Source organism: Streptopelia decaocto (genome assembly GCF_964273445.1).
Source record: "Streptopelia decaocto genome assembly, chromosome: Z".
Taxonomy (NCBI): domain Eukaryota; kingdom Metazoa; phylum Chordata; class Aves; order Columbiformes; family Columbidae; genus Streptopelia; species Streptopelia decaocto.
Genome location: NC_138657.1, coordinates 35,170,472 through 35,195,951, shown reverse-complemented (window position 1 = coordinate 35,195,951; position 25,480 = coordinate 35,170,472). Strand labels below are relative to the sequence as shown.

Sequence of the window (25,480 nt, the reverse complement as noted above, 5' to 3'; positions counted from 1 at the left end):
CTAAAAAATTTGTTCTTTCTTATGCTTAGCTAGTTGAAGAAATGTAAAATCTTCAGATGTGAGCCTTTAAGTCCCCATGTCTAAGGAAGTAAATGGAAGCAGTTCAGTTCTCCCCTCTACCCTAAAATAACAACACACCTGTAATTCCAGTGAACCACAGTGGAAAATGGCTTAAACTACACCTCAGAAATTTGATTGATTTTGGTGAGAACATAACTTTTTAAGATCTAACTTTAAGACAGCAAAATTAGATATTTTCAGTTGGGTTGGTACAAGTCCTTTGACTTAAATCAGTAAAGTGAAAACTTCTGGAAAATTAAGTACTTTGCTTGTGGAGAGAGAGTGGAGACAAGGGGAGAGAGGCAGAGAGAGGAAAAGGGAGAAAGATGGAAAAAGAGAGAGAGCAGACTGACCATTAGCAAACCGAGGTGAAACGTATCCTTGGTCCAGGGAATTTCTTAAATAAACAGAGAATGGATCATCTTTTATGGCTCTTGTCCAGAATATTTACAGAAACACTGTAGTCTATACTGTCAGTTAGTCTGAGAATATGAGTACAGAAGCAATCATAAACTACCCAGGTGCTATGCTACGTTACTGGGTGAAGGTACAGAATTAAAGCAGAGTGCTCTTCTTAGCTGCCTGTCTTGAAACACTGACAGTGAAGTCAGTCTCTGTTAGTTCACAAGGTTGTTTTTATGGTGGTGGTGGTGTTGTTTTCCTTTCCTCCATAAATGTGCCCTTCTTTTAACTACCTGCTTGAACTAGACTGCTGAACCTTCACTTCATTTTTTGCAATACAACACTGACATGTCTCATGGCACGCAACTCTGCTGTTTCTGAATAGACCGTCCACCCATGTTTGTTGGGGTAAATGCCACCCAAGCATTCATCCTAGGCTAAGTGAGAAAATGCAATATTAATTCAACAGCTAAGTGGGAGGAAAACAATAAGTTTATTAATGGCACTTTTAATTCTCATGGCCTCAGGGATTTTGAAAGTGCTTCTAGACAGTAAGTAGCAACTTCAGGGGTTCTTTCATAAGCAGTGGCCAACAGCAGCTAGCGTTACTCTACACACAGAAGAGGCAAGGCTTGCTGATACAGTTTATCTCACTTATACCTGCCGTTAGGAAGCTTTTTGCAGGCTGCCTGAGGAAAATTGCAGCTCCAGGCAGCAAGGGTGTAGGTGCCAAGCGGTTTGTCTGCAGTGTTGCTGCTCTGCTGCAGTTCATGCCGGGATGAACAGCATTTCTGTTGCTTCAGGCTTTCTTCCATGCTGCCTTTGGGATTCAGGCTGCACTTACAATGCAGGTTGCAAAGAATTTTGTTTTGCATGGTACATTGTGGCTCATACACCCCCCATCAAAAATATTGCCCAATGTTTGTGTGTATGGCATCTTCTAAGGAGATAATCTGGAGAATAATTTTCACTATCAGAATTTCTTCTTTACTTCTATGCATAATAAAAGTAATGTCTAATGACCTCAACCATAGATAGGGGATCACAGGTACCAACAGGAGGTAAAGCATTCTTGTCTCTATTTATCTGCATTAAGACTTAAAGGTCAAAGAGTGACAGAGACGAGAATTGTTGTACCAAGTTTCCTGACAAGCCGCAGCTTCAGGTGAATGGATGGACTCTGATTGATGCCCTTATTTTCCTCATGAAGAAAAAAAAAAAAAAAAAGTACTGACAAAAACCTGGATACTCTCTTAGGTGTAGCAACTGCTGATCTAATAAAAAACACATTTTAAAATGCTTGGGATTTGTAAACATTAATGTCCTAATCACTTCTGGTCTACAGTATTTTAGACACAATATAGATAAAAGCGCTTTTCTTAAATTGTCTTATTTTTTAAAACTTTGAAATCTGAAAGAAACATTTTTTTTCCTAATACATCTTTTTCTAGGTGGGTGTGAAGTTTTTTTAACTGCTTTGAATTTCAAAGGGCTTCTCACTAGTACAACTAACACAACATTTTATTGTCTCATCCTACAGACAGGTTTCTGTAGGTCCATTACACAGGGTACAGCAAAGAATTAACAAATGACTTTTTATACAAGCCATTTATTTTCTATCCTTGAGTCCTGTAATCATCTTCAAATCAGTTATGCATAACTTTTACTCTTGAAAATATTTTCCACAATTAAAATATCAGAAACTCTCAGAAAATTGCAGTGTCTAATGCTACGAAAAAATCTGAGGTAGTGTTGAATAATTTAATTCCTATTCGTACTGAATTATAATTTGCTCTCCAGAGATCCTCCAAGCAAGTCTGAATTATGATCAGCTTTTTTTTATATTTTAGTTGACTGAAGTAGGATGAGTACTAATTACAGCCTGTGTTCCCACTGCTGTTTGGCAACCTGAGCTCAGTTTCCCTGAGCAATTTCTGTCACAAACCTTAGCTAGACAGTCTGTGGAGGAAAATGTCTATGTAACATAAAGGCTTGATGTTACTTTATTACTCCGTGTTAAGCATTACTGCACCTAAGCAGTTTCTTTTGAATGCTTAGTCACTGGAATGTAGAAAAACTACAGGAATTCAATCATACTTGCATCCTGTAATAAATGATTTTGCACAATATACCTCATTAGACACACTTTTGCAGTAAAGTGACGTAATTAGATCTTACACTAACCTAGCTGATAGAATATTTGTAGTTGATATCCTAGCACTTTGAGGTTGGCGTTTGAGTGTTAGATTATTTATTTGAAAAGCAAAATGCATATGGAAGTGCTTTGTTTTTGACTTGCTTGTCATCATTGTACTGAAGCTCTATTAATAAAATTGTTATAAATCTCTTTTAAAACATAAATGAAAAGTATCGCAATCAGAATGCAATAAATCAGAATGTGATATAGCCTTTTGTACAAAAAGAAGGAGCAAAGGGCTGTTACTCAAGTCAGATTTTACCATAAATTCTAAGTCCACTAAGAATTACCGTTTTATAACTCAGGCCAGTAAGGTCACGCCTAATCTGCTTAAAAGCCTTGTTACAGTAACATAATACAGTATTTATGTTGCCTCCTTTGTTTATGAAGTAGTTTCACAAAGTCCTGCCAAACCTAGTGACTGAAAGTTCATGGTAGCCTTTGCCTCATAGAAAGCGATGGGTAGGAGGGTGGATTATGCTAAGGGAATTCATTCCTTCTGTGACTACTGAAAATCGAGTAACTGTGCTGTGGCAAGGATATGTATACCTAAAATATTACTTTTGCAGTCCATGAATATTGTTCTTCATCATTATAATTTTGCTTCTGCCATTTTGTAGAACTTCTCCTGGAAAGGCATTTATGCCAATTAAGGACTTCATCTGTTATTGATCTTATCTCAGACTCCTATTAGCAGTTGTAAGCATGCGAGAATTGTAGTGCCAGATACTAAATTCTGATTTATCTTTCGATTTCTGCATGAGCTGTGAAGTTTAGATACTTTTACAGGTTTTGGAGAGAGGGCTTGGATTTTTTGTGTGGAGTGGAGAAAAACAGGAGGGAGAAATATGTATATGCAGTGCAGCCTGTTTTGTTTCCTCTATATGCACAATATTTTTTTTTTCTGTTCTTTTATTATATTTAGATTGACATATCATGTTTGCGTGTTCAACACTGCTTCTCTCTGTTGCAAAGACCAGTATTTGTTGTGTTTGTGAGGCAAGTATAAGGAGAAAATGGAGTTCATTTGCCTGTGTTATAACTGAGATTCCTGCATTAGAAGTTTGACTGACTTTTAGTTTTACTGGAGATAGATATGTTTATAGATACATAGAGAATTTTATTTTTTTGAGAAATAAATTAATTTACTTTTAATTTTTTTCCAAGTGGGAGAAATCCAAACAATATATATTTTCATCTAATAAACAAAATGAAAATAAATATTATTAGAATATGTTTTGGGTATGACTTTAATTATCCTAGGAAACACCTTAACAGGCTTTTCTAATGACATTTTTTCTTCCAAAAAGTCATACTAATAAAATCAATGTCTCTGCCGTATTGCATAGTCAGGAGATACTGACAGCCAAGCAACTGAGCAGAGCACTTAATAATCTATTATCTGTATAGTGCTTATTTTATCAAACGAGTAAGGTTAGGTATTTCAGATTAGTATATACAAGACAGAATACAGAGACAGAGCAGAGAAAAACAAACTAGGCAAGAATGACAAGGTCAAGGGCAGTATATCAATTGGTTGGCTTTCTGGGTCATACTAGTTTTAAATATTTGAGAAGCCATTCCAAGAGTAAAACAGAGTTCTTTGTTTTGTTTTAGATCTTTGACCAGATCTTATCTACATTCATAGAGCTGGTCTGTAAATCACCAAGTCTCTTTTATGTTGGCTAAGAGGAAAGCTAAGAGGCAGTAAGTAGTAGATGTAGAGGAAGATGCAGAGAAGCTTTTTCCCAGCGTATTCTTAATTTCATGTCTAGCAATAGAAAGTGCAGTGCATGCAAATAACCACTCCAGTCTTTTCAAAGATGCATTTCTTCACTGCCGCAGCAGACAGCTAATGGTTAGGTTGTGGTTAGCATCTCACTTGGTGCTTTGAACAGAATTCCCTAAGTGTTTTCCCAAAGCATGTGAACATGCATACATACCATGAAAAATAACCTCCCATACCTTTAGTAACACAGTAACTGCTACCTAATGCAGGTATACTGCCAAGATTTAAAAATTTGTCTGTAGTTGAATTTTGTTACAGGAAGATGTAGATTCTCAATTACCTCTCAAAGAGTGAGGAAGAAACAGCTAGATGCTCACAAAAAAATATGTTGTAAACAACATTTTAAAAAGGTAAGTGCTGAGAAATTAATGTCTTGTAGTGCTAGAGAAGAAAAATCTCTGTGTTTCATGAAACTGGTGTCAGATGTAATAAACTTTCCAGGTCTTTGTTACCATGATACTCTGACCACTTTAATGATGGCATCTCTATGACTGCTAGCAAAGATAGCTAGCGGTTGCTAAATTTTATAGTAGTTTTTTGTCACGAAAATGTTATTCACTATAAATGAATCTGAGCTCCCAGGCAAACATCAGATTACTATTTCTATTGCCGTGGAGCTTTGTCAGGTTGAACTCAAGCAACTGGGCCTATTTCATAACAGGAGATCTATGCTTTTGATGATAAACCAACCGTTGGCCTTCTATAATGTTGACTAGAGTGTGTAGCAAAATGGTCAGGTGAGTGAGAAGAAATGCACTCTACTTTGAAGTCATCTTTACAGCCAACTGTCTTGTACTGTTGTGAGTTTTCCTCCTCCACCCTACTTGACTGGGCATGCAGATGTCAGTCCTACAGCTTGACTCCTTTTGATCTTGATTGAGCCCCTGTTCTGTGCATGCTGAGCTCAAACTGCTGTCTTCTCCGTTTCTGGCAGTTCCCTCTGTGAATCGGCATCTGTGCCAAATACCACAGATCACAGCCTGCACAGCAAAGCAGAATGAGCTGGCAATTATCTGACAGGCTCTGTACCAGCCAGACCTGGAATATTCACGTAGAGTGGGGAAAGTGGTTTGACTATTAATATATGTGCAAGTGAGGATGGAAAGATTTGATTCTACTTCTATTCTAATACCAGAAGAAACTCAGTATTCTAGAATATGCCCAGTGTTGAGAATAAACAAGAGCATTTGCAATTAATAAGTTGCCCATTAAGCTTAGCAATTTTTTGTCTTTCCATTGCACACTAGGTGCCAACTATGCATACATTGCTTCCATGTACATCACACAACATGGGACACTTCCACTGAAGCTTCATTATCATCAAAAGTCTTAAGATTCCTACAAGTACCTAAAATCGTGTAATTTCTTAATGCTATTCTCTGCTATAATGGCTGCTTTGATTGCTGTGTATACAGATATATTCTGGTTCTAGCATCCTCTCCTGCTTATTAGGGTTAGCAGTCTTTTTCTGTACTTCAGAGCTAATGCAGTTTTAAACCTGTCCACAACTAACATGAAAGAAGGCAACTGCTTATACGCTTGAAACAAGTTATTTGGCAATTGCTCACACTTGTTACAAAAAGCTCATATGCAAGGACATTTAGATTGGCATGGTTGGCTTTTGCTTGCAAAACTTTATGGTAATGTATAACACAAGCAAGTAATACCTGTGCAAATATTTGCTTAAGGATAATGAAAACCACAGCTGTCCACTGTGATTAGGTGAACAGTGGTTGCAGGGGAATATATCAAATATAGAAGTAACATTTGGATCTGGGCAGAATACCTGCTAGGTATATTTTGAAATATGGAAACATAATAAAATGCGTGAAAAGAGAATACAAGTATGTCCCCATTTTAATTCTCACTGTGAAGAACATTTTTCTTCCTTAAAACACAATCTTTTTCAATCCCAAAGCTGATGGATCTACTGAGAAGTGTTAGGAATAAAGACCAGCATGTTTGGCAGTTGCTTGGAGGAGCTGTCAGCTTTTGTGCACTTCTCACTTCAGGGGTGGAACCAACCAATTTTCCAGCAATAAATGCTGCTGGTTCCACAAGGCTTGTTCCACTCCCATCTATGATTATTACTGCAATAGTTTACTTACAGATGTGAACTTTTTCTTGCATTTGTTAAAAGTAAGAGGCTATTGCTTCAAGTGAGTGCTTTTCTGAAAACATGTCTACGAAATCTCAAGTGTGCTTGTATGGGACTTTCAGACAAGATTTGTTCAATATATAAGTTAGAATTTGAGGTCATGGATCAATGCCACAAGTTAACCTTGCAATGTAAAATTAGGTTGTGTGTGTTGTTTCTCGCTTACATGTCATCAATACAGGTGGTTTACAGCCACAGTATTTTTGATGATGTACAAAAAAACGTGACCCATGGGATGAACATAAAACTATGTCAGTCCTGTCGTCACAGTAACAACAAGGTGGGAAAGTTTGTAGTTTGTGAAATAGAAGTTTATACATGCAAAATTCTGAGCTCTTCAGTGGGAAGATGCAGCTTTGAAAGGCTGATGCTCTTTACACAAATGATGCTTTCAGGACTCGTGTGGCAGCCTTGAATGTTGCTGCTGAAATGAAATTGTAATAAACCAGTCAAGGCTGATCTTCTGTTTAGCTTCAGTTACAATCATTAAACTGGATAATTAGGAATGATAGTGTGAGCTCAGGAAATCCCTGCCTGGCTTGGAGAAATTGTAGCAGTTGGATGGAAACTTCCAAGTCCTGTGAGCCCTCCTCCAAGTGAGTGTGTGCCCAGGTGTCCTTTGCACTGTGGGGCTAGGGAAACTTCCCCTTGCTTTGTGTGCAGGTAGATGTGGCAGAAAGGGTCTCCTATGTATCATTATGTCATTTGGAAATGTCTGTGTAGGCTACTGTCAGTGGGACTGTGACCAGGTTTTCACTTAGTTCTTTCACTGTCCACCCACTGGAAATTGCATGTATCCACATCTGGAAGAACTCTGCTCCCTCAGTTTTCCACCTCAGGGCTCTACTTCTTTTTATTATTCTTTTTGAGAAGAGTATAAGCAAATAATGTCTCATCTCTTTTCATGCAGAAAAGTGTTCCTTGGCTCTGTTAATTAAAGACAAATAACAAACAGTTGTATCAAAGCCCACTTACCTGTCTGATCTAATTTCCCCCCCACCTCGTAGCAGCAAAGGTAGTTTAAACAACAGGAGAAACAGAAATGGAAGTTTCTTTCAGAGCAGACAACCATTATGATTTCACTGTATGCATTCACTGTAATCCAAGAAGTCAAACAGATGCTGCAGTAGGAAGAATAAGATTTTTCCTATCTAGACTGGACAAGCAACTCATTAGCAGAAATACTGTGTGGTTGAAATATGTTACCTTAAATGAAGAAATATACATATTATTTAAACTTTATTATTAATGTTATTTAAATAAATAAATCCATAAAACTAATTATGAAGACATAGAAAAACCCACTAAAACAAATCAGTAACATATCTTATTAACTTTCGGCTAGAATAACTGGTTTGATTTTTTCATTGGCTAAAATGTAGGTCAGGTGTTTGTTTCCTGTACACCCTGGCATCCTTTCTTATCTTTGTCCTCCATTTTCTACACACACATGCAAACGTGCACTCTGGCATGCACACACACACAATTACTTTTAGTCACCAACAATATTTGATCTGGTCACAAGTACTGGGATCGCTCTCTTGTGACTTTCCTGGCCATGTCACCTGCATACTGACTTGTTTCGTCCGTACTTGCTCCATGGCCATCAATACAAGCTGAACAGTTACTACGGGAGAGGAATTACTCTGTTTTTGTGTATGTAGACCATAAGTAATTAATAACTATAAAGAGGACTTTCAGAAGTAAACTAAGAATTTTAAATGCTTGATCTAGAAACCAAAATAGCTTTGCATTAAAATGAAATTTGTCCTCTCTAAGAATTCATTCTGGTGTATTTAACTTTATGCCAGCTGGTCATGAAAAAAAGCTTTGACTAATTAGCAGCTGCTTCTCTTTGAACACAGTATTTGGTGTTAACGTATTAGCAGTGTAACTTTGTAAATTCATGTTTGGTGGACGCAAATCCCAAGTGGGTACGTAGACCTTCAGACAGCCAGAAGCATACTTTTCCATTTATTTGGGACTTTTAAAAAATTGTGATCCTTGGTGATAGGAAATTCCATGAACACCTATTTAATGATTATATTTAAGGATGAATATTTCCCTCTCATTGGCTCATTTGCCTGCCTTGGTGTCTTGGAATATTGGTAACCCAGGCCTCCTGCCTGGGTGCTCAGGTTTCTCAAATTAGTGTTTAGTATCAGGCACTGAGGTTTGAGAATTAATGATTCATTGGTCTCCACTGTATCCTTTCTGTCAGGAAGATGGTTATAGTACTTATGTGTAAGTAGTTTTATAATTAAAAAATTGTTCAGAAAATGTTAGTACAAATGTACTGTTTACTCTCACTGTTTTCCAGAGAGCAGAGTGGCTGGCTGTGACCACCCTGGCTTCCAATTCCTGCTTTTAAAATACAAATACAGAGTGAATGCTAAACAAACTGTAGGAAAGTTTTTTTTTTATACTTACAGTAGTTCCACTGCCTGTAGTTGTCAAAACAGTCAGAATAACCATTAGAACAGGTAGTAGCAATTGTGATCTGTGATGTTTTTATATTATGGCCTAGACTGAGGGAGATTCATGTTGGGTTTTGTTTTAAATATAGGAAAGCATTTAAGAGTGTGCTTAGAAAAAAGCCCATTTTCCAGTGTCTGTCTGACTAGGAGTGTTTTTCTGCATTAGAATCTTAAAAGATTTCAGCCTAAGGCTGCAAACAGGGCTGGTATTTTTGGATGCTAAATTATTTTTCAGAAAAAAAAAGCACTGTGCAAATCATTGTTTATCTCAGTTGATGGAGTGTTACACTCATAAATCATGATTATTTTCAACCTTTTGGTTGAGACCATTTTGTTTTCACAGCCAGAAGCAGTAAAATAATCAATCATGTATAGTGCCATGGATAATTATCATGTTGCTTGGTGTTCTTTGAGCTACTGCAGGTGTGTTCGGAGCCTCTATTGGTTGTGTTTAAACTTTGATTTTATAGCTGAAGTGCTGAAGAGCTTTGGAATGTACCCACAATTGCTTTACTTTTTTTTTTTTTTTTTAGCATAATGCAATATCACAGACCATTTGTTATGAAATCCAGAATGACTTGTGTTTTTTCCATGGTTTAAGTCTTTTATATGCTCCTCAGTATATTGACTTGGACTGGTCAACATACAGTTGTACAGAAAAGCTACATTTGCAATAGCTCAGAGACTTAGTTCCATTGTTGCTAAATTAGAAATGACATTGAAATGCAATTTGTGGTTTAAAAAGCCTCAAGTATTTTATGCTGTAAATACCGTGGAGTTCATTCTTACTTATTAAACATTCAGAACAGTTTTATTGGCATAATTGCATCATGTTTTCAAATAGTGTTTTAATTTTTGCCCTTTTTTTTTTTTGTTGTTTAAATAGGGGGAAAGCTAGTGCTCTGCAGTGGCTCTAAGTTTTCTCTGCCACAGTGTGCAAGAAATAAGGCTTAAGTCTGGAATTCTGTGATCAGCTGAAAGTGGCATAAATCACTACAGTCATCAAAACACTGTTGCCTTTTCTCTGCCCCATCTTCTTGCTTCTATGCTGCTCCCTTCCTTGTGCTGACTCAAACAGTCTTGCAGCTGCACTGGGAACCACATCAGGGAGCTAACCTTTTCCCCTCTCAGCCCCTGGGCAACCGAGGTACAAAAGATTAAGGGATATTTACTGCAGACAGGCGATTTGGGTGACCACATGCTTTTGAAGATCCTGGTAGACATCTGTCTGCATCTTTCCTCATCAAATGCTTCTAGCAATCCGGACTAAGGTGAATTGACCAGGACTTTGTAGGAAGTCCTAAAAACTGAAAGTAGGATTTGGATGTTCCTTTGTGAAGGCTGTGTTCCTGTGTAATGATCTTCACTCTGTGTTGTAAAATAAAAGGACCTGGACTTTATTCAAAGGAGTGTTTTGGCTGTGAAGTAATAGAATAATTTGTAATTCAAAGTTTATCATCTTCAGATCATCTTCATCATCTTGATTTTGCATTGAAAACAGTGATCTTAAAATAAGTTATCTTTTCCATGTGCACTGATTGGTTTACTGCAATGTTACAACAGCTTTTAGTGAAGGTTCCTCTGTAAATGAAATCTGAATAAATCTGTATCTGTGGTTTGTCTCACTAACCTATCTGAACTCTCATTTTAAGTGGGAAAAACAAGTTGCAGGAGGAAGAATCTAAGTTATTTAATAGTTAAGCTCAAAGACAAGGATTGTATAATGAAAGGGTAAAGATTGACAGTGCAGTTGAAAATGCAGCTGTGTGGTTAATGTAAAATATGCATTAACAGTATGAGGCATTAAAATAAATCAAAGTATTCATTGCAGTCTGTGTTTGAATCCCTGGTAATAATCTTTTAAATGACTTACCTGATTTTGTACTTTTCACACTGACTTCATAATACTTGGTGAGGTGCCTGGCTGACAACTAAGAGGATAAACTGCATCTTTAGTATGCCTTTTTTTCCTGCTTTGGAGGTTTATTGCAGCTGTGTGTGGAAAAAAAGAATCAATTCTTCTATGCAGTTTTGTGCTGATGGCCAGCTGATTTCTTTTACGGTGTTTTATAGTGGTTTGATGGTAAGTTAATAAGGATTGTTTTATGAAACAAGGAAGTTCCTGAAGAAAGCTTGTGAAATTTGTAAAGTAAGTTTTTCATGAGGCACTTGACTACTAGTTTTCCAAACCAGACAGATAGTGTGTCTTGTATCAGTCTGTGAACACAAACATTCACAGTAACAGAGATTAATGCAATATGCAGATTCCCTCTTTATGCGTTCAACTGGCAAAAGGATGCCAAAGTATAGGATTTTGAATCTCTGGTAAGATATGTTCGAGAAATGAGGTCTCACTGTGCAGAATGAAGATGGTTTAACATTTGTGCTTGTTTGGATTTTATTTTAAATCAATGGTAAAATTTCTGTCCAAAAGAAATAATGAAGCTCTTTTTGCTGGTACAGATGGTAAACCTCAGATCTGCCTTTTTGCACTAGTGCAGTTTGCAGATTTTGCAACAGAGTGGTTTTTCTGATACTTACTGAAATGAAACCATTTCTACAGAGCTGTTTGGTAAAACAGAAAAAAATCTAAAGAGGGGTGAATTCAGACTAATGGAACGAGATATTTTCTTCAATAAGGAATGCTTATAAATTGTGGGAATTTATTCTGTGTAACAACCCTGGCTCTTGTAAAAGGTTTCTTGTCTGTGTTTTCTACCAGCTCCTGAAGGTTCTATGACTTGCAGGCCGGTGTTGGTTTTACTTTAAATATACTTATTTAATTTTATTTTGATGTTATAACAGAGCAGGCTTGAAAAGCTCACTCTTTTTCTAATGGTCTCATAGTGAGAGCTTTTTATTACTATTAATTTAACTGAAAGTAACTATAAAGAATTTTGGATGGTGAAAGAGTAAATTTAAACTACCTAGTTAACATACTATCCTGTGAATAGTATGCTTTGCGAGCTGATAGTAAGCTAAGAAGTGCCTGTTTTTCAGACTTTGCAGTAGTCCGAGTAGAGCAACGGCACCAAAAAGTGCAGTTCATTTTCCCCATTTTCAGTTATTTTTATACAAAGCTGCAGTAGTTAAGCAACGTGTGCAGTGGAGTTTCTCATCTGCCGTCACTATGAAAGGGGCACACTGATTTTATGCTACAAACTGCATCTTTTGTAGACTATTCACCTCCCTTTACAGGTCTGCCAAGCCCACTCTGCAATTGGTTGCCAGGGGCTGCAGATGTTGGAAAAGAGAAATTTCAATGAAAGGCCCTGATTCAGCAACCCAAGCAGCCTGCCTCCCCCAGCCAAAGTAATCAGATTGGCAGCTGAATCAAAGGGTACAGTGGGCCCTTTGTTTGGGAGCTCCAGAGGTTAGTAATTGACAGAAGGTCAACAGAGTTTTATGAAGAAAAGAACAGAATATTAGAGGGTATTAGGCTGAAGAGAGGGAGCTTGGGAGATGTATGTTATTGGAAGAAAGTTAGAACCTGAGTCAAAGGTTACAGCCGCAGGAAGCAAAGTTTGCATATTACTGTTTAAATCTGAAAATAATTTCAGCTCCAGAAACAGGATTATTGATGAGTGGAAGGAATGGCTGAACAAAAATCTGAAGTTTCCCTAATTGTAGCTATGTGCAATTGTTAGTGTTGAAGGATTTATTTGTAAGCTTTGGGATTTAACATACAACGGTAGAAGGATGGTTGTTTTCCTCATAAAATCGTGAGACTGAGTAAGATCTTAAGACGTTCTGTCTCACCATGGGAGAAGAAGCATTAGCTGTATCTTTGCAGTATCACATGCCATAGATTCTTGCCTCATCTGCCACCCTGGAATATTTCATTTACTGAGGTCTGTGAAGAATGCTAGCTCTCAGTCCACACCTCATCTCCTTCAGACCAAGGAGACCTAGTAGTCAATCACTTTTTTCCTTTTGTTGGTCATGCTTTGTAGACCATCCTCATGGCACTAGTTGTAGTGTTTCAGTTGGACCCACAACCATCTTGAAATGGAATACAAAAGAGTGGAGAAAGCACTGCAGGGCTTTACTGGCATTGAGCAGACTGGAAGGATTGCTACTGTTTCTGTGTGCCGGTATGATGTTTGCCTTGTTTGCAGTAGCTTGAGATTGTTGACTTATGTTCGGTTCTAATCCATGTAAGTTATTTCAGTGTTGGCTTCTATGTCAGTTATTACTCATCTTTCTGCTTTATTGTAAATGCTTAAAAATAAACTCTTTGTTCCCTTATTTTTTACAGGAATTGAAGTTAAGCTGATGGGTTTGTAATTCTCTGGCACTCCTTTTTACCCTTTTTAATGAATAATAGGAACTATTTGTGCAATTTCCCATCTTTTAAGATCTCATTTGTGCTCTGCAAGAGCTGAAAAGACAGTTATTAACATTTCATGGCATTGCATCAGCCAGCCCTTAACTGCTCTAAATTAATCAGGCCCACTCTGGTTGAAAATACCTGGCTTTGTTATTCTCTTCCTGTGTGAGGCTGAGGCCTTGGTTTGTCCCTGGTATCAATTATAACTGCCTCCTTGTGACTGGCTTTTTAATGAAGATTAATGTATTGTTTTGATGTCTGCTTATGACCATGAGCATTTTGAAATCTATTTATTGCAATTACCTCTCAGATAATGAATGATCTGTGAACTCATAACCATTTCAGAGGGAAAAATCTTGCTCCTTTATGATGAATGGTGTATGCCTTGTGGGTTGGCATTGTGGTCAGTTTGACAGTTTAGTTTTTGAATATGTGAAATGGCATTCCTGTCTCAATGGTACAGGATGTTTGCTTGTGTATTGTGTTGGTTATTGGTGCCTAAAACAGAGCAGTGGGGCCACCTGCACTGGACCTTGTCAGCAAGCAAATCTTCCTCATATTTTCAGGAAATGGGAACTTGACAAAAGAAGCAACTATTCTTTATATTCAGTTTGGAAAAGCATTTTCTGTACTGCTTGTTTTCTTGCTGCAGTTTGCCATAGTAAGCCAAAGAAACAGAATGTATTTTGTACATCACAAGTATAGAACACTGACTGTAAATATAGTTTCTCTTTTGAAGCAGGATTTTCTTTAAATGGAAATAGCTTCATTTGTTGCCCTGAAAAGTTAGGAAGTCCTTTTTTGTGTGAGTGAGCAGTTTCCAAGCAGTACTATTTACAGCATCTGCATTTTACTTGACTGAGTAATCTCTGAAAAGAGGGGCATTCCTAGCGGTCCGACATGTGGCACATACATTGTCCCATACTGGTGACTGGCATTCAGGCTGAGTTCTGGTTATGTTGGTCTTGTCTGGTCATGCGGTGTGAAAGGAAGACAGACACTGGTGATCTTTGCTACCTGACACTTTCACTGCAAATATAAATTGAAGAAGTAGGTGTTCAGAAATAAGCTGTGATACATTTAATGTCTGACCAGAGAACATATACAAGTGAAGAATGTGAGGGTAACCACACTCGAGCAGATAAGAGATCTATGCAACCCTGTGTTGGCTCTCATGGCAGCAAAAGGGAGATGCTGAAGTGTAAGATGAGGTCTGGTGCACACAATACCACTTTATGTTGGGTATTACCTAGCCTTCAGCCATTTTATGCTGAGACTTCCTTGCATGTACAGGATTTCTGTGAATTAGTTAGGTCTCAATGGATTTTTCTCCATGAACTTGCCTGGTCTCACCTGTTGCCCGTATGACCTCTGCCCACAGCCTAATAATATCTTGTTTGAGAAAACTTTATGTTGTGTTAGTTTTATTTTGGAATTGCTTTTTGCTATTTTCTCCTTCATACTGTTATTGCTTCTACTGAGAGATTGGTCCATCCTCTTTAATATTCTGATCACTCCATAGACTGTTACTGTCATTTACCTCAGCCATTTCGTTCCAAGAGTGACAAGTCCTAGCAGCTGTACAAAACCTGGTTTATAAGTTTCATTATCCTCACTACTGTTCTCTGAAACTCTTCCAACTGTTCTGTACCCGTTTGAGATGAAAGGACCTCAACGGCACACAGTGTTCCATGTATCAGAGCAAGCCATAGATTTACCCAACAGCATAGTTATGCTTTCAGTTTTACTCTTCATTCCTTTCCTAGAAATACCCAATACTGGTTGGATTTACTTTTCTTTTTATGGAACTAACTATTCTGAGCCCAAGATCTCGGTCCTCAGTAGTCACAGTTCTGAACAAATCTTGTGTTAAGAATAACCTTTGCCATGTGCACTCTTTCCATTTGTCTCCATTATCCTCAGTGAGGTCTGCCTTTACTCCCATTTCCTGTCTGCTTCACTTTCTTTGTAGCCTTGAATAAGAGAGTTTGATAGCCTGTATCCCCTTTAGCCATTTTTTTTTTGTCTTCTCCACTCTCTTTCAGGCTTGGACTGTACAAGCCTGTGCAGCTGTTTTCTGTACATACCTGCATAGTTGTCCAGTGTGCTGTGGGGGTTTCACCAATGTGGATATGTTCATTGAGACACTTTGCAGACACCAGGGTGATTGATTTGTGTTCAGTTAACTACATATTTATGCAGTAGCATGCTAGTTAGCATACTTCTTGCCAGTGTAAATTGATAATATCACATGTAAGTTTTAAATATTGAGCATTTATCTTATCACTTTTTAATAACAACTGTTTTGTGGCTTGCTGCTGTTCTGCCAGTTGTGTGTTTTGCAGGTCTACCATTTTTCTTAGCATTGTATGACAATGCTGTATTTGTAATAGATATTAAAAAAGATGTCATCTTTGTTGTATCTAAAATCAGTTTAATGAACAATTATATCTTTTCTAGCAGTAGCTGATGGCTGATCAAGAATGACAGTGAAAGTTAGATGCTTAAAATTACTTTGTGGACTTTCTTCCCCTTCAGGCATTGGAACAACAAATAAAAATCCTGCCGGGGCAAGATACGGAAAGTAGGAAGAAGAAAAGTGAAACGGGATACCCCTACTGAAATATTGAATAAACCAAGTGGGAAAAGGGTTGTAAATGAAAAATCAGATTTGGACAGGAGCACAGTTGTGTAGGGTCTTCAAACAAGGAAAGACAGCAGAGAGTTGGTGATGGCACATGATCAGGGTGGATCTGCACTACAGTGAGAGGAATTAAATAAAAAATGACAAAAAAACACTACGGATTTAATTCTAGCAGGAAAAAGGTACTAAGTTACTAATGCAAATCAGAAAGCACTAAGAATAATGTTCAAAAGGAATGTAAGGCTTTTTCCTTGAAGTTCTTGATTGCAGAGTTTTTTAAGTCAAGAGGAAAATGTTTTATGTGGTTGTAGTGACCTGTTGGTCATCTGATCCAGAAGTATTTATGGTATAAAAAACTTAATATTTCATTTTGATAATAACTTTTTTCTATTTTAGGTTGTGGCACAGAAATTTTAGGGTTAAAGCTGGGAATTCGTTATAAATATGGTTGAAGTAGAGTTTTGCATATTACAGAAAATATGCATTTTTATTTCATAAAAGCAAGATCAAATGACAGAGCTGGTTTGTATTTATAATTTACAAAGTACCCAGAGGTTTTTCAATTTTAACTTTGCTTAGTTATGGAGACTCTGCTGATAGGTGGTGTCTATGGTTTGTAATTGCATAAAGCACATCTGGAGGTTAATGTGTTTACCAGATGTAAACACATCAAGCACAAGAGTGTGTCACACAAAACTATTCTTGAAAGATTTTAAAATCAGCAAGTGCTTTTCTTTCTTATGATCTTTGATTTGAAAAGCTTTAAAAAATTAAAAGATACGGGTCTGAGAAGGAGTGAAGAGAGAGGAAGCCGCGTGCAGTGTTCCTTCCTGTTGTGAATCGCAGTAAATGACTGAAGAAATGGAAACAAATATTTTAAAGTTGAACACATGGTGTTACATCAAAAGTGCCACGCAGCCCTTGGGCAGTTTGGAGTGTGGAGGTCTGAACGTTAAGCAACCACGTGTCCCTAAGAATGTGCCTCTACAAATAATGTTTCATCCTGTGAATGCTGGTGGATTATGATCAGCAGAACAAGCCAAATGCAGATACTTGTGGACTAAAAGAACAATTGCTTTTTCTACTCCTCTTTTTACTCCAATGTTTCATCTTGGATTTCTCTTCCTTGTGGCCAGTAAATGTTGCTGTCCCGTTCTAAACAACTTGTGTGACACAGAGGAGTTCAAACAGAAGCAAGGGAATAGAGGTGAACTTGCCTTGCTCCCCCTTGGTAAAAATGAGGCATGGTGTGTCTCTGCTGAAATTTGAATCAAACAAATCAGCAAAACTTCTGTACGGTAAAAAGTTAGTCACTGACTCCACACCACGCCCTCAGGGGTGTGAGGACACACTGAGGCAGGATTTGCAATGGCAATTTGAGATGCCACCACTTTGGCCACCCAATTCTACTTCTCCCTCCAGTCTGCAGATGAAGACTATCTATCATTCCCATTAGCCAGTGCCTGGAGTGGTAGAAGATGACTGCCCAAGCCTTAGCCGTTCCAATTTGAAAGAGAGTATCTTACCAGAGTTACAGTACTGTCTTCAGTCTTGCTCTAATTGGGGTGTCTGTGAATGACCACACAATTCAAGTGGAATTAATAGTACTGCCAGGCTAGTAACCTCAAACTGTGGGAGATGAAGGGACAGGTCAAGCAGTGACAAGGTGGCAGTACTGTAACAAAATAAATAGCTTTACACCCAGCCTGAGGTAGAGGATGTCTGTATTTCACCTAGTAAAGTCAAAGGCAAGTGAGCTGAATCTTATGCTCTCAAATAACTGGTAAAAACATAAAGGAAAAATAAAAATTAATAGCAGTCTTGATTATTTTCTTCTTTCATAATGTGGTGGAAGGTAGGGATGGGGTTACTTGTGTTTCATCACTCTGACTTGCAGTCAGTGTTGTAGGGTTTAGTCTGAAGGAAAGGGAATGGGGACAAAAGGAAGAGGGAGAGCCTTTTCCCTAATTTCCTTTTACCCAACTGTGCTGGTTTGACCGAAAATGATTTAATTTTCTTCATGTAGTTAGAAATATTTGGTTTGCATAAGCTAGCACTGTCATTGTTTGGATTTAGTTTGAGAACAATAAGGTGACACCACAGCACAGAGTTAATGTTTTTAATTGCTCTGGTCTGAGAGCCAAGAGCATTTCTGAACTCACTGCTGACAGGTGTGAGGCATCTAGGAAGGGGGACATGGATGTGGCAGAGCTTGACTGACATCCAGGCTGATCTATAAGAGTATTCAACCCCATTAGTGTCTCACATCATATTTACAGAGAGTCGGGATCTTCTGGCTAAGTTCAGAGTACTTTTTTTTGGGAGTGGGGATGGAGACCTGTTCAATGGATTTCTGTTTGGCAGTTTCTTTAGTTTGGCCTTTTGCCATCCTGTTGTTTTGCAGAGGCCTCTGGGCCTTTCTGCCTTTTTCTTCTCTCTCCGGGACTGACTTTGGGACCAGGTGCTGCTGCCTGGGACTGGCTGCTCTGTGTGGACAGAGTTAGTGAGGAATTGCATTGAGTATCTTTTATTTTGTATTCTGTTTTCATTTTATACATATTAGTAGCAGTAAATTAGTTTATTTTGTTAAACTGTGTTTATATCAATCCACTAGTTTCGCCCTTCCCTTTTGATTCTCTCCCCTTTTCTGGGTGAGGGGAAAGCGAGTGAGCAGCTTTCCTGGTTATATTGCTAGCTCAGGTTAAACCATGACACCAATACATTACCATGTATACCCATAACAAATCTACAGCAAAACCCACATATTTCACTTTGGATCCCGATGACCTTACACTTGAATGTTCTCTTGGTGATACGCCGAGGTGGTAGGGAATTTAGATGACTGAATGTAAATTAGGAACTACAAAGCTACAGGGGATGTAATTTGGGAAGTTGTTTTAGTAAAAACACTCCTGTGCCTTTATCTGATTTGTAAATTCAGCTCTGTTTCTCACAGTGTTTTATTTTCAAAAGGGAGAGTGGACAGGTGAACCCACATTTTATGATGGTCAGAGTAAGACCTGCAAAAGCAATGGAACGTGGAAGAATTGTCTGCTGTCTGCACAAAATACTAGCTAAACATTTTTTCTACCTTGTTCTGATATATGTTACTCACAAACAAGGAAGGCACACAGAAAGATGTCCATCCTTTTCATTACCCTGTGAAATGCTGGGATAAACATTACGATATTTTAATTTCTGGGAGGTATATTTTAGGGACATGGCTGAGAACAGGATAAGAAAGTCAGAAGAGATAGTGAGGCTGACATCCGGAAATAGAATCTGAATTACTGTAAGGTAACTTCAAAAGCAGATTTATGCTGGTTTTGTACCTGAGATTTTCAGTAAACCTCAGGTACTGCTTAAGTAGATAAGTCCACAGGGTAAATTAGTGTAAAGTTTTCTGATCTGCAGTGCATAGATCTTGACCTTGTTAGTAGGTGTTTCCTGTGTGCTACTCTGGAACCAGGATCCGGACTGAATGAGTTTGCTGAACTTACTGTTGTAATGCTGTTTAAGAGAAAGATTAACTCATAACATCAATTCAACAATTTTTTTTTGTTTGTTTTCCTAGGTGAAATGGAAATTCCAGATTCAAACGACCCCTTAGGTCATGCAGATGGACTTGAGAGACCAATTCCAACACCTAAAGGTAGAATTAATTGTAGTTACTCTTTTTTCCCCCTGCCCAAATATAAACATAGTTTACAAAGGACCAGCAAAATCATGTTATTATATGTTCACTTCATTTACCTGTGAATATAAGTCTGTAAGAAAGGCAGCCTTGTGTGACTTAATACTTCTGATACTAACCAGGGATAGCAAGGTTACAGGAGTCTATAAAAATTAATTTTCAAGCGTGTTCAGTCCCTCCACACTGAAGGATTAGATTTTTAACCCAAATACAGAGGGCCATTATTACCTTCCTAGCATATTTTCTGTCTTGTTAGTGCCATGAAAATGATTTTATTTTATACAGTGCCACACTTGGCATCTATGGGTAAATATTAAGTATCAGTATCTCTAAGTATCTTTGGTTTGACATAAATAAACCTAGCCCATGGCAATACATGAATACTTAATTTTTACTTAGCTTTGAGAACTACTGATTTTTTTGTTTTTAAAAAACAGACTTTAATGGCAGAATTTCTAGTAATTTGTTATTATAGCATAACATTTTATGATACTATACCACTTAAACTATAGATCCAAACGCAATTATTGGATCTGAAAATGCATATAATTACTGCAAATTGTTATTCCAATTACAGTTTGGTGCAGCTTCCTAAAGCAGAACATTTTTGATGTTCTACCTGAAGAAACATGTTTTCTTACTTGAAGTTCAGATTTTTTTCTTTATTTGGATGCACTGCTGTAGCAAAGTCAACCCTTCTGCTTAGAAAATATATCACATAATCTGATGAGCATGAAGAGTTCAGCCTGCTTTCTGCCTTAGCATTCTCAGTAGTCTGAGCACACATTGAAGCCTATGAAGCACTGGGGTGCCAGTCAGGTGTTCTTGTAACTTCTCTTTCAGAAGAACATAAATTTTGAGGGCAGCTTGGAACATAGTCTCTGTTTTCATAAATATCCAATGTCCTGTTGTAACCTTTTATTGCAGGGCAACAATAAAGTGTGAAAGATACTGTCTGTTAACCCCCGCCCTCTCCAGTAAGGAAAGGGAAAAGGACGAGAGATTTGCAAGTTGCAAAGTTTGATAAAGCTTTACTAATTATACTAATAATGAAATAAATAATGCAAAATATATAAAACCAATATTGAATTTCCCAGAGTAGCCTAGGGAATGGGACACAGTTGCCTACAGGGCAGACACCAGGAAATCCTGGGCTTGACTGTGAAGTAGATGGGAGCTGGATTCGGAAATGCACAGACTGGAATCAGGATCAGGATTGCAGGCAGGAGAACAGGCAGGGTCCTCTTCATATGCTGCCCATAGAGGAAGAGAGCAAGACCCTTGTGATCCCTCAGCTTTAAACTGAGTCTGATGTGTATGGCATGGAATATCTTGTTGGTCAGTTTGAGTGACCTGTTTCGTCCACCTCTCCCTTCTAAGAAACCTCACTTGCGGGGGTCTATCAGTGACCTTGACTACTACAGCAATAAAAGCTAAACACAGGTGTTTTCTGCTTACCATTCCTACCATTAGCTCAGTAAAACTGTAAACAGCAGGTATTATCAGCTCTGGAGTGGACACTATCTGGAAAACATGCAGCCAAATTCAGAAAAATGCAGTTACTTAGAAGAACTTTGCTGAAAGGAAAATTGACTAAGAGAGAATTGGTCTTATTTTAACTGAAACCAGGACATATGTAATTCTTCTTGTGCTTCACCTGAACACTAGTTAGATTTTTTACCTTAACTGTGCCTATTAGAAGCTTTTTTACAGAATCTTCCATTAATTTCTGTCCTTAGTTAGATAAAAGAAGACATGTTTATATTTGCATATGTCTAACCACGTTCCTACTGATGATCAGTATGGGACTACGTCCCTTCTGTTTGGTGTACTTCTATTCTCAACTCTTTTACACTTCCTGAAGCTCCCAAATTATTTTAGAGGATTAAATTTTGTCATCCATTATGGGAATAAATTATAGCAATAGTAATTCTTGTCAACAGGACTGTATACTACAGTTGTTTTAACCACTCCACACTCAATGTACTCACTACTTTTGATGGGAAAAGATCCATGTTTAATCTTTAACTTCATTTGACAGGCTTGTTTACTTGGCAGATTGGTCCTACTTTACTCTTTTGTTATGTCTGAGATTTTAAGGGTACAGACATAAAAGAAAATGTTTTTTTCATGTGACATTACTTGCTTAAATTCTTGCTGAGAAAGGAGTTGCAGTTACTTCTTTTTTTTTTTTTTTTAAGGGCCACAGGCAATACCTGTCTAAGGAAGTAATTAATCACATCTCAAACATTTCTACATCATAAGGATTTTGTATTTCCTTCAGAAAAAAAAAAATAATAAAAAAGAGACCCTTGTTCTTATATGACTCATTGGTATAGGACCAGTTATTAGTTTCCAGCATGTCTGGTCTGGAAATTGACTAATTTTGCTCCACTTTTATTTTTGCAGCCACAAAATTCTCAAAATAAGCAAAAATCCCTCAGCTGAAATTTTTTGTTTCTTTCATTGGAATGTTAACCCAGGTGTTTCTGTATCATAATGAGGTAGCAATTTTTGTTTCAAAAAATTGTTAGACAGTTTTGCAACTTGTGCATACCATTGAGGCCATTAGAAATAGTCTTTCAGCTTCTTTCCTTACTTGAGAAATGTTCAGTTATTCTTTTTTTTTTTAATCACCTCGTTGTTTGTTTGTTTGTTTTTTTTTCTGATCATAGAATAGACCCAAAACAGTCATGAAGATAGTAATAAATAGGCTTCAATAATACTCAAAACGACTTTAGAATTACTAAGCGTATAGGTAACTCTCTCGACTAAATCGTCCAGAAGTCCTGAAAAGTGGCTCTGTCTCCAAAGAAGTAACCAGATTAAGCAAGGTGTTATTAATAATGTGCACTTAAAAAAAGTTGTAAGTCTATTCCTACAAGTGAAGCTAGCCTTCTGATAGCTGATGGGGTAGGTCCACGACTTGGCTAGGGCTTTGAGGAGAATTTATCTTCACCTGTTTCCTTTAAGTGAGCACCAGAACCATCAGAAGAGCATTGCCTCGGTGCAATATTTTGCTGAAAACCAGAGCACAACAGTGAGCATTTGCTTTAGAAGAACTTAGTTCTAGTTTGGAATAAAAATAAAAGGATTTGAGCAGAAATATCCTTCCAGTCCAGTGAGTCCTTGCAAAGGTGATCCTTTGCCCAGTCTTGGCTTCAGTTGAGGGTCTCTTGGTGGCTTTCTGTTTTGCAACAGATGCTCTAACAAACTCTCCCTGGTTCCTAATAAGCCTCTTTCCCCTGCACAAGAGGCATAAATGTGTCTGCTCCATTCTTTTCTCTGGAGACACTGAGGCTTGCTGTCTTCTGGGTCTTGTGCTGCTCTCTGCCCATCTGCCTGCACTTGGCCAGCTTGTCCTGACAGTGATGCTGGGGAAGGAGCGAAGCTCCCTCTCTCTCTCTCACAGCATCAGAGGGTCAGCCAGGACAAGGCTAACAGGGATCTTTCCCTGAAGCCCAGAGGAGAAAAAAAAACATCTCTCTTAATCACAAATAAATGCAAGGGTTGTGGCACAAGACAAACCCAAGCTTTTCTTTGGTGATGATCGCTATTGGTGTATCACCACAGACAGGGTCACTGTTTGCCATCTTGTGCTTTTAAATCAAGTCTGGGGAAGGTATTGAAGGGTAAAATATTAACTCTTCATGCATACGATGAACTGCCAGTAAAATCTTACGTCATAAATAATATCCGGTGCTGGGAATATTAGAGCAATACACATCAAAAGTTAAGAGAAGTGCATGAGTAAGGGCAACCTGCAATAGCAGAGACATTGAGCGAGTTGGGTTTCTCCAGGAGACATGATGTCTCAAGCCTCTAACCTTAACTGTGGTTTCTGCACAAGTCTGTCTGGGAACTATTTCTGGTTCAAGACGTACCTATATCAGAAATCCAAGTTACGACTGGACTGTCCTGGTAGCTTTGACTTGACATAAGGTAACCTGTCAGGAATCATTTGCATGTGTTCTAGAAGTGGTGGGGTTTTATCTGCACTACTGGTGACCCAAAGAACAGCCCACATCCTAGCTGCACTGTTGTGCTCTCTAAATGTGCAGTAATGTGCTTCTAAATGGGAAGTAGCCTGGGACATGTGGTATCTGCCTCTTCACTCTCATCTCGGGGGGGTTCAGAAAACAAAACCATTCCACCACAAAGGATTGGATTCTTGGGCTAGGTAAGGTCTCCAGTCCTTCAAGTATGAGCAAACACTGCTCAAAAATACGCTTCCTTCTGCTAATAAAATAGCTTAAATCCACTAATTTCAGTGTGGAGGACAATGTGCACATTGTGGCAGTATTTCAATGCTAGTTCTGCTTCATTCTTGAATTGTCTATAATTTGTTTGGAAGTACACTTGAAGTGCATGTGATCCAAATCACTCTATTTTACATGCTTCTGGCTGCATTTTTGTACATTGAGATCACAAATAGTATGGAAGATGGGGTGCAAATAATGGGATTAAATTAGGCTGTAAAGGTATAATTTCATCTGGAAACATTATATAGAGGTATTTAATAGTGTAGTTTCCTTAACTGCTTATGTGTATTTTGGGAGAGCTGCCAACATCTCTTCCATTGCCTAACCTGGTTCCAATATCTTGGAGATTGCTCATCTTCACACTGTGGTTAAAGAAAGCAGAGGAGTGAAAAACTGAGAAGACTGCTTTGTATTTAGGAGAATGGTCTGTGTGAGAAGTGATGGGTCTTAGACCTTCCTCTCCCCTCTTTATTAGGATGGTGTTTCTCAGTGTATTTGCAGTCCTGACTTACCTGTGCTCTAAATTATATGCAGTTATGCAGACAAAAAATACTTGGTTTTTTTTAAAAAAACAGCTGATTTTAAATTTTGAGTATCTAAAGCCGACACAGGTGTAAGTTGTGATATGTTCTGTAATACCAAACAGATGGGTTTATGGGCTTTTTTGACTGTTGGATCTTAAGTTATTTAAACACATATATATCTTATTGAGAAATAAGTATTTTAAAAAATTATAAAACAAATATGTAATTACTACTACTTGTTCTGAAGAGATTGTTGTATCTTCAAGTATCTATTTATCAGTCAAATTTTCTTTTTGTCAGAAAGTAGACATTTCAGTGTTTGTTTCCCTTGTGCAATGCAGAGAGAAAAGGGAATAAGCTGTTCCACAAAAATGGATGATTATCTCTTATCCTCAATATCTCAGGAACACAGAAAGATTAAAACCTACTATAGTATCATACGTATTACCACTTAGTCCATGTGTGAGTTAGGGAAGTCACTTAAACTTCTCTTGCTTTAGTTCCCACATTTGGAAAAGAAAGTCAATGATATCTTCACATCTCTTGCAACTTCAATAGTCAGAAATGATTTTGAAGTTCTGAGATAAAAAGAGCTGCAAATTTTTAATAATTACTATTCAGGGAGGCCATAATGAAGCTGGTTTGAAAATTATGAATGCATAATTATTTAAAAAAACATATAGGGAAAAAGGAGCAACAACAACAAATAAATAGAAACTAAAACTTGAGTTGAAAACAGCCACGCCATAATTAACTTGATCTAAAGTAAATGGAAAAGTTGTTTGTTTTAGTTTTTTATTTCTTTTTTTTTTTTTTCTTTTTAGGATGAATTTCAAAATCACAGCTAAGTTCTTAAAATAACAGAAGCAGAGCAATCATTTTGTATTATATTTATGCCAAGCATAGCACATATAGTTTGAGCCAATAATTTGGACATATAAGT

General features: G+C 37.7%; 1 protein-coding gene across 1 annotated transcript in view; it reads left to right on the top strand.

The window, feature by feature from the left end:
- Positions 1-25,480, top strand: part of ROR2 (receptor tyrosine kinase like orphan receptor 2) — a 146,369-nt gene that overhangs the window by 81,167 nt on the left and 39,722 nt on the right. Inside the window, exon 2 of the mRNA XM_082074719.1 lies at positions 19,632-19,709. Coding sequence (XP_081930845.1) covers positions 19,632-19,709 — 78 coding nt within the window. The remainder of the gene's footprint in view (positions 1-19,631; positions 19,710-25,480) is intronic.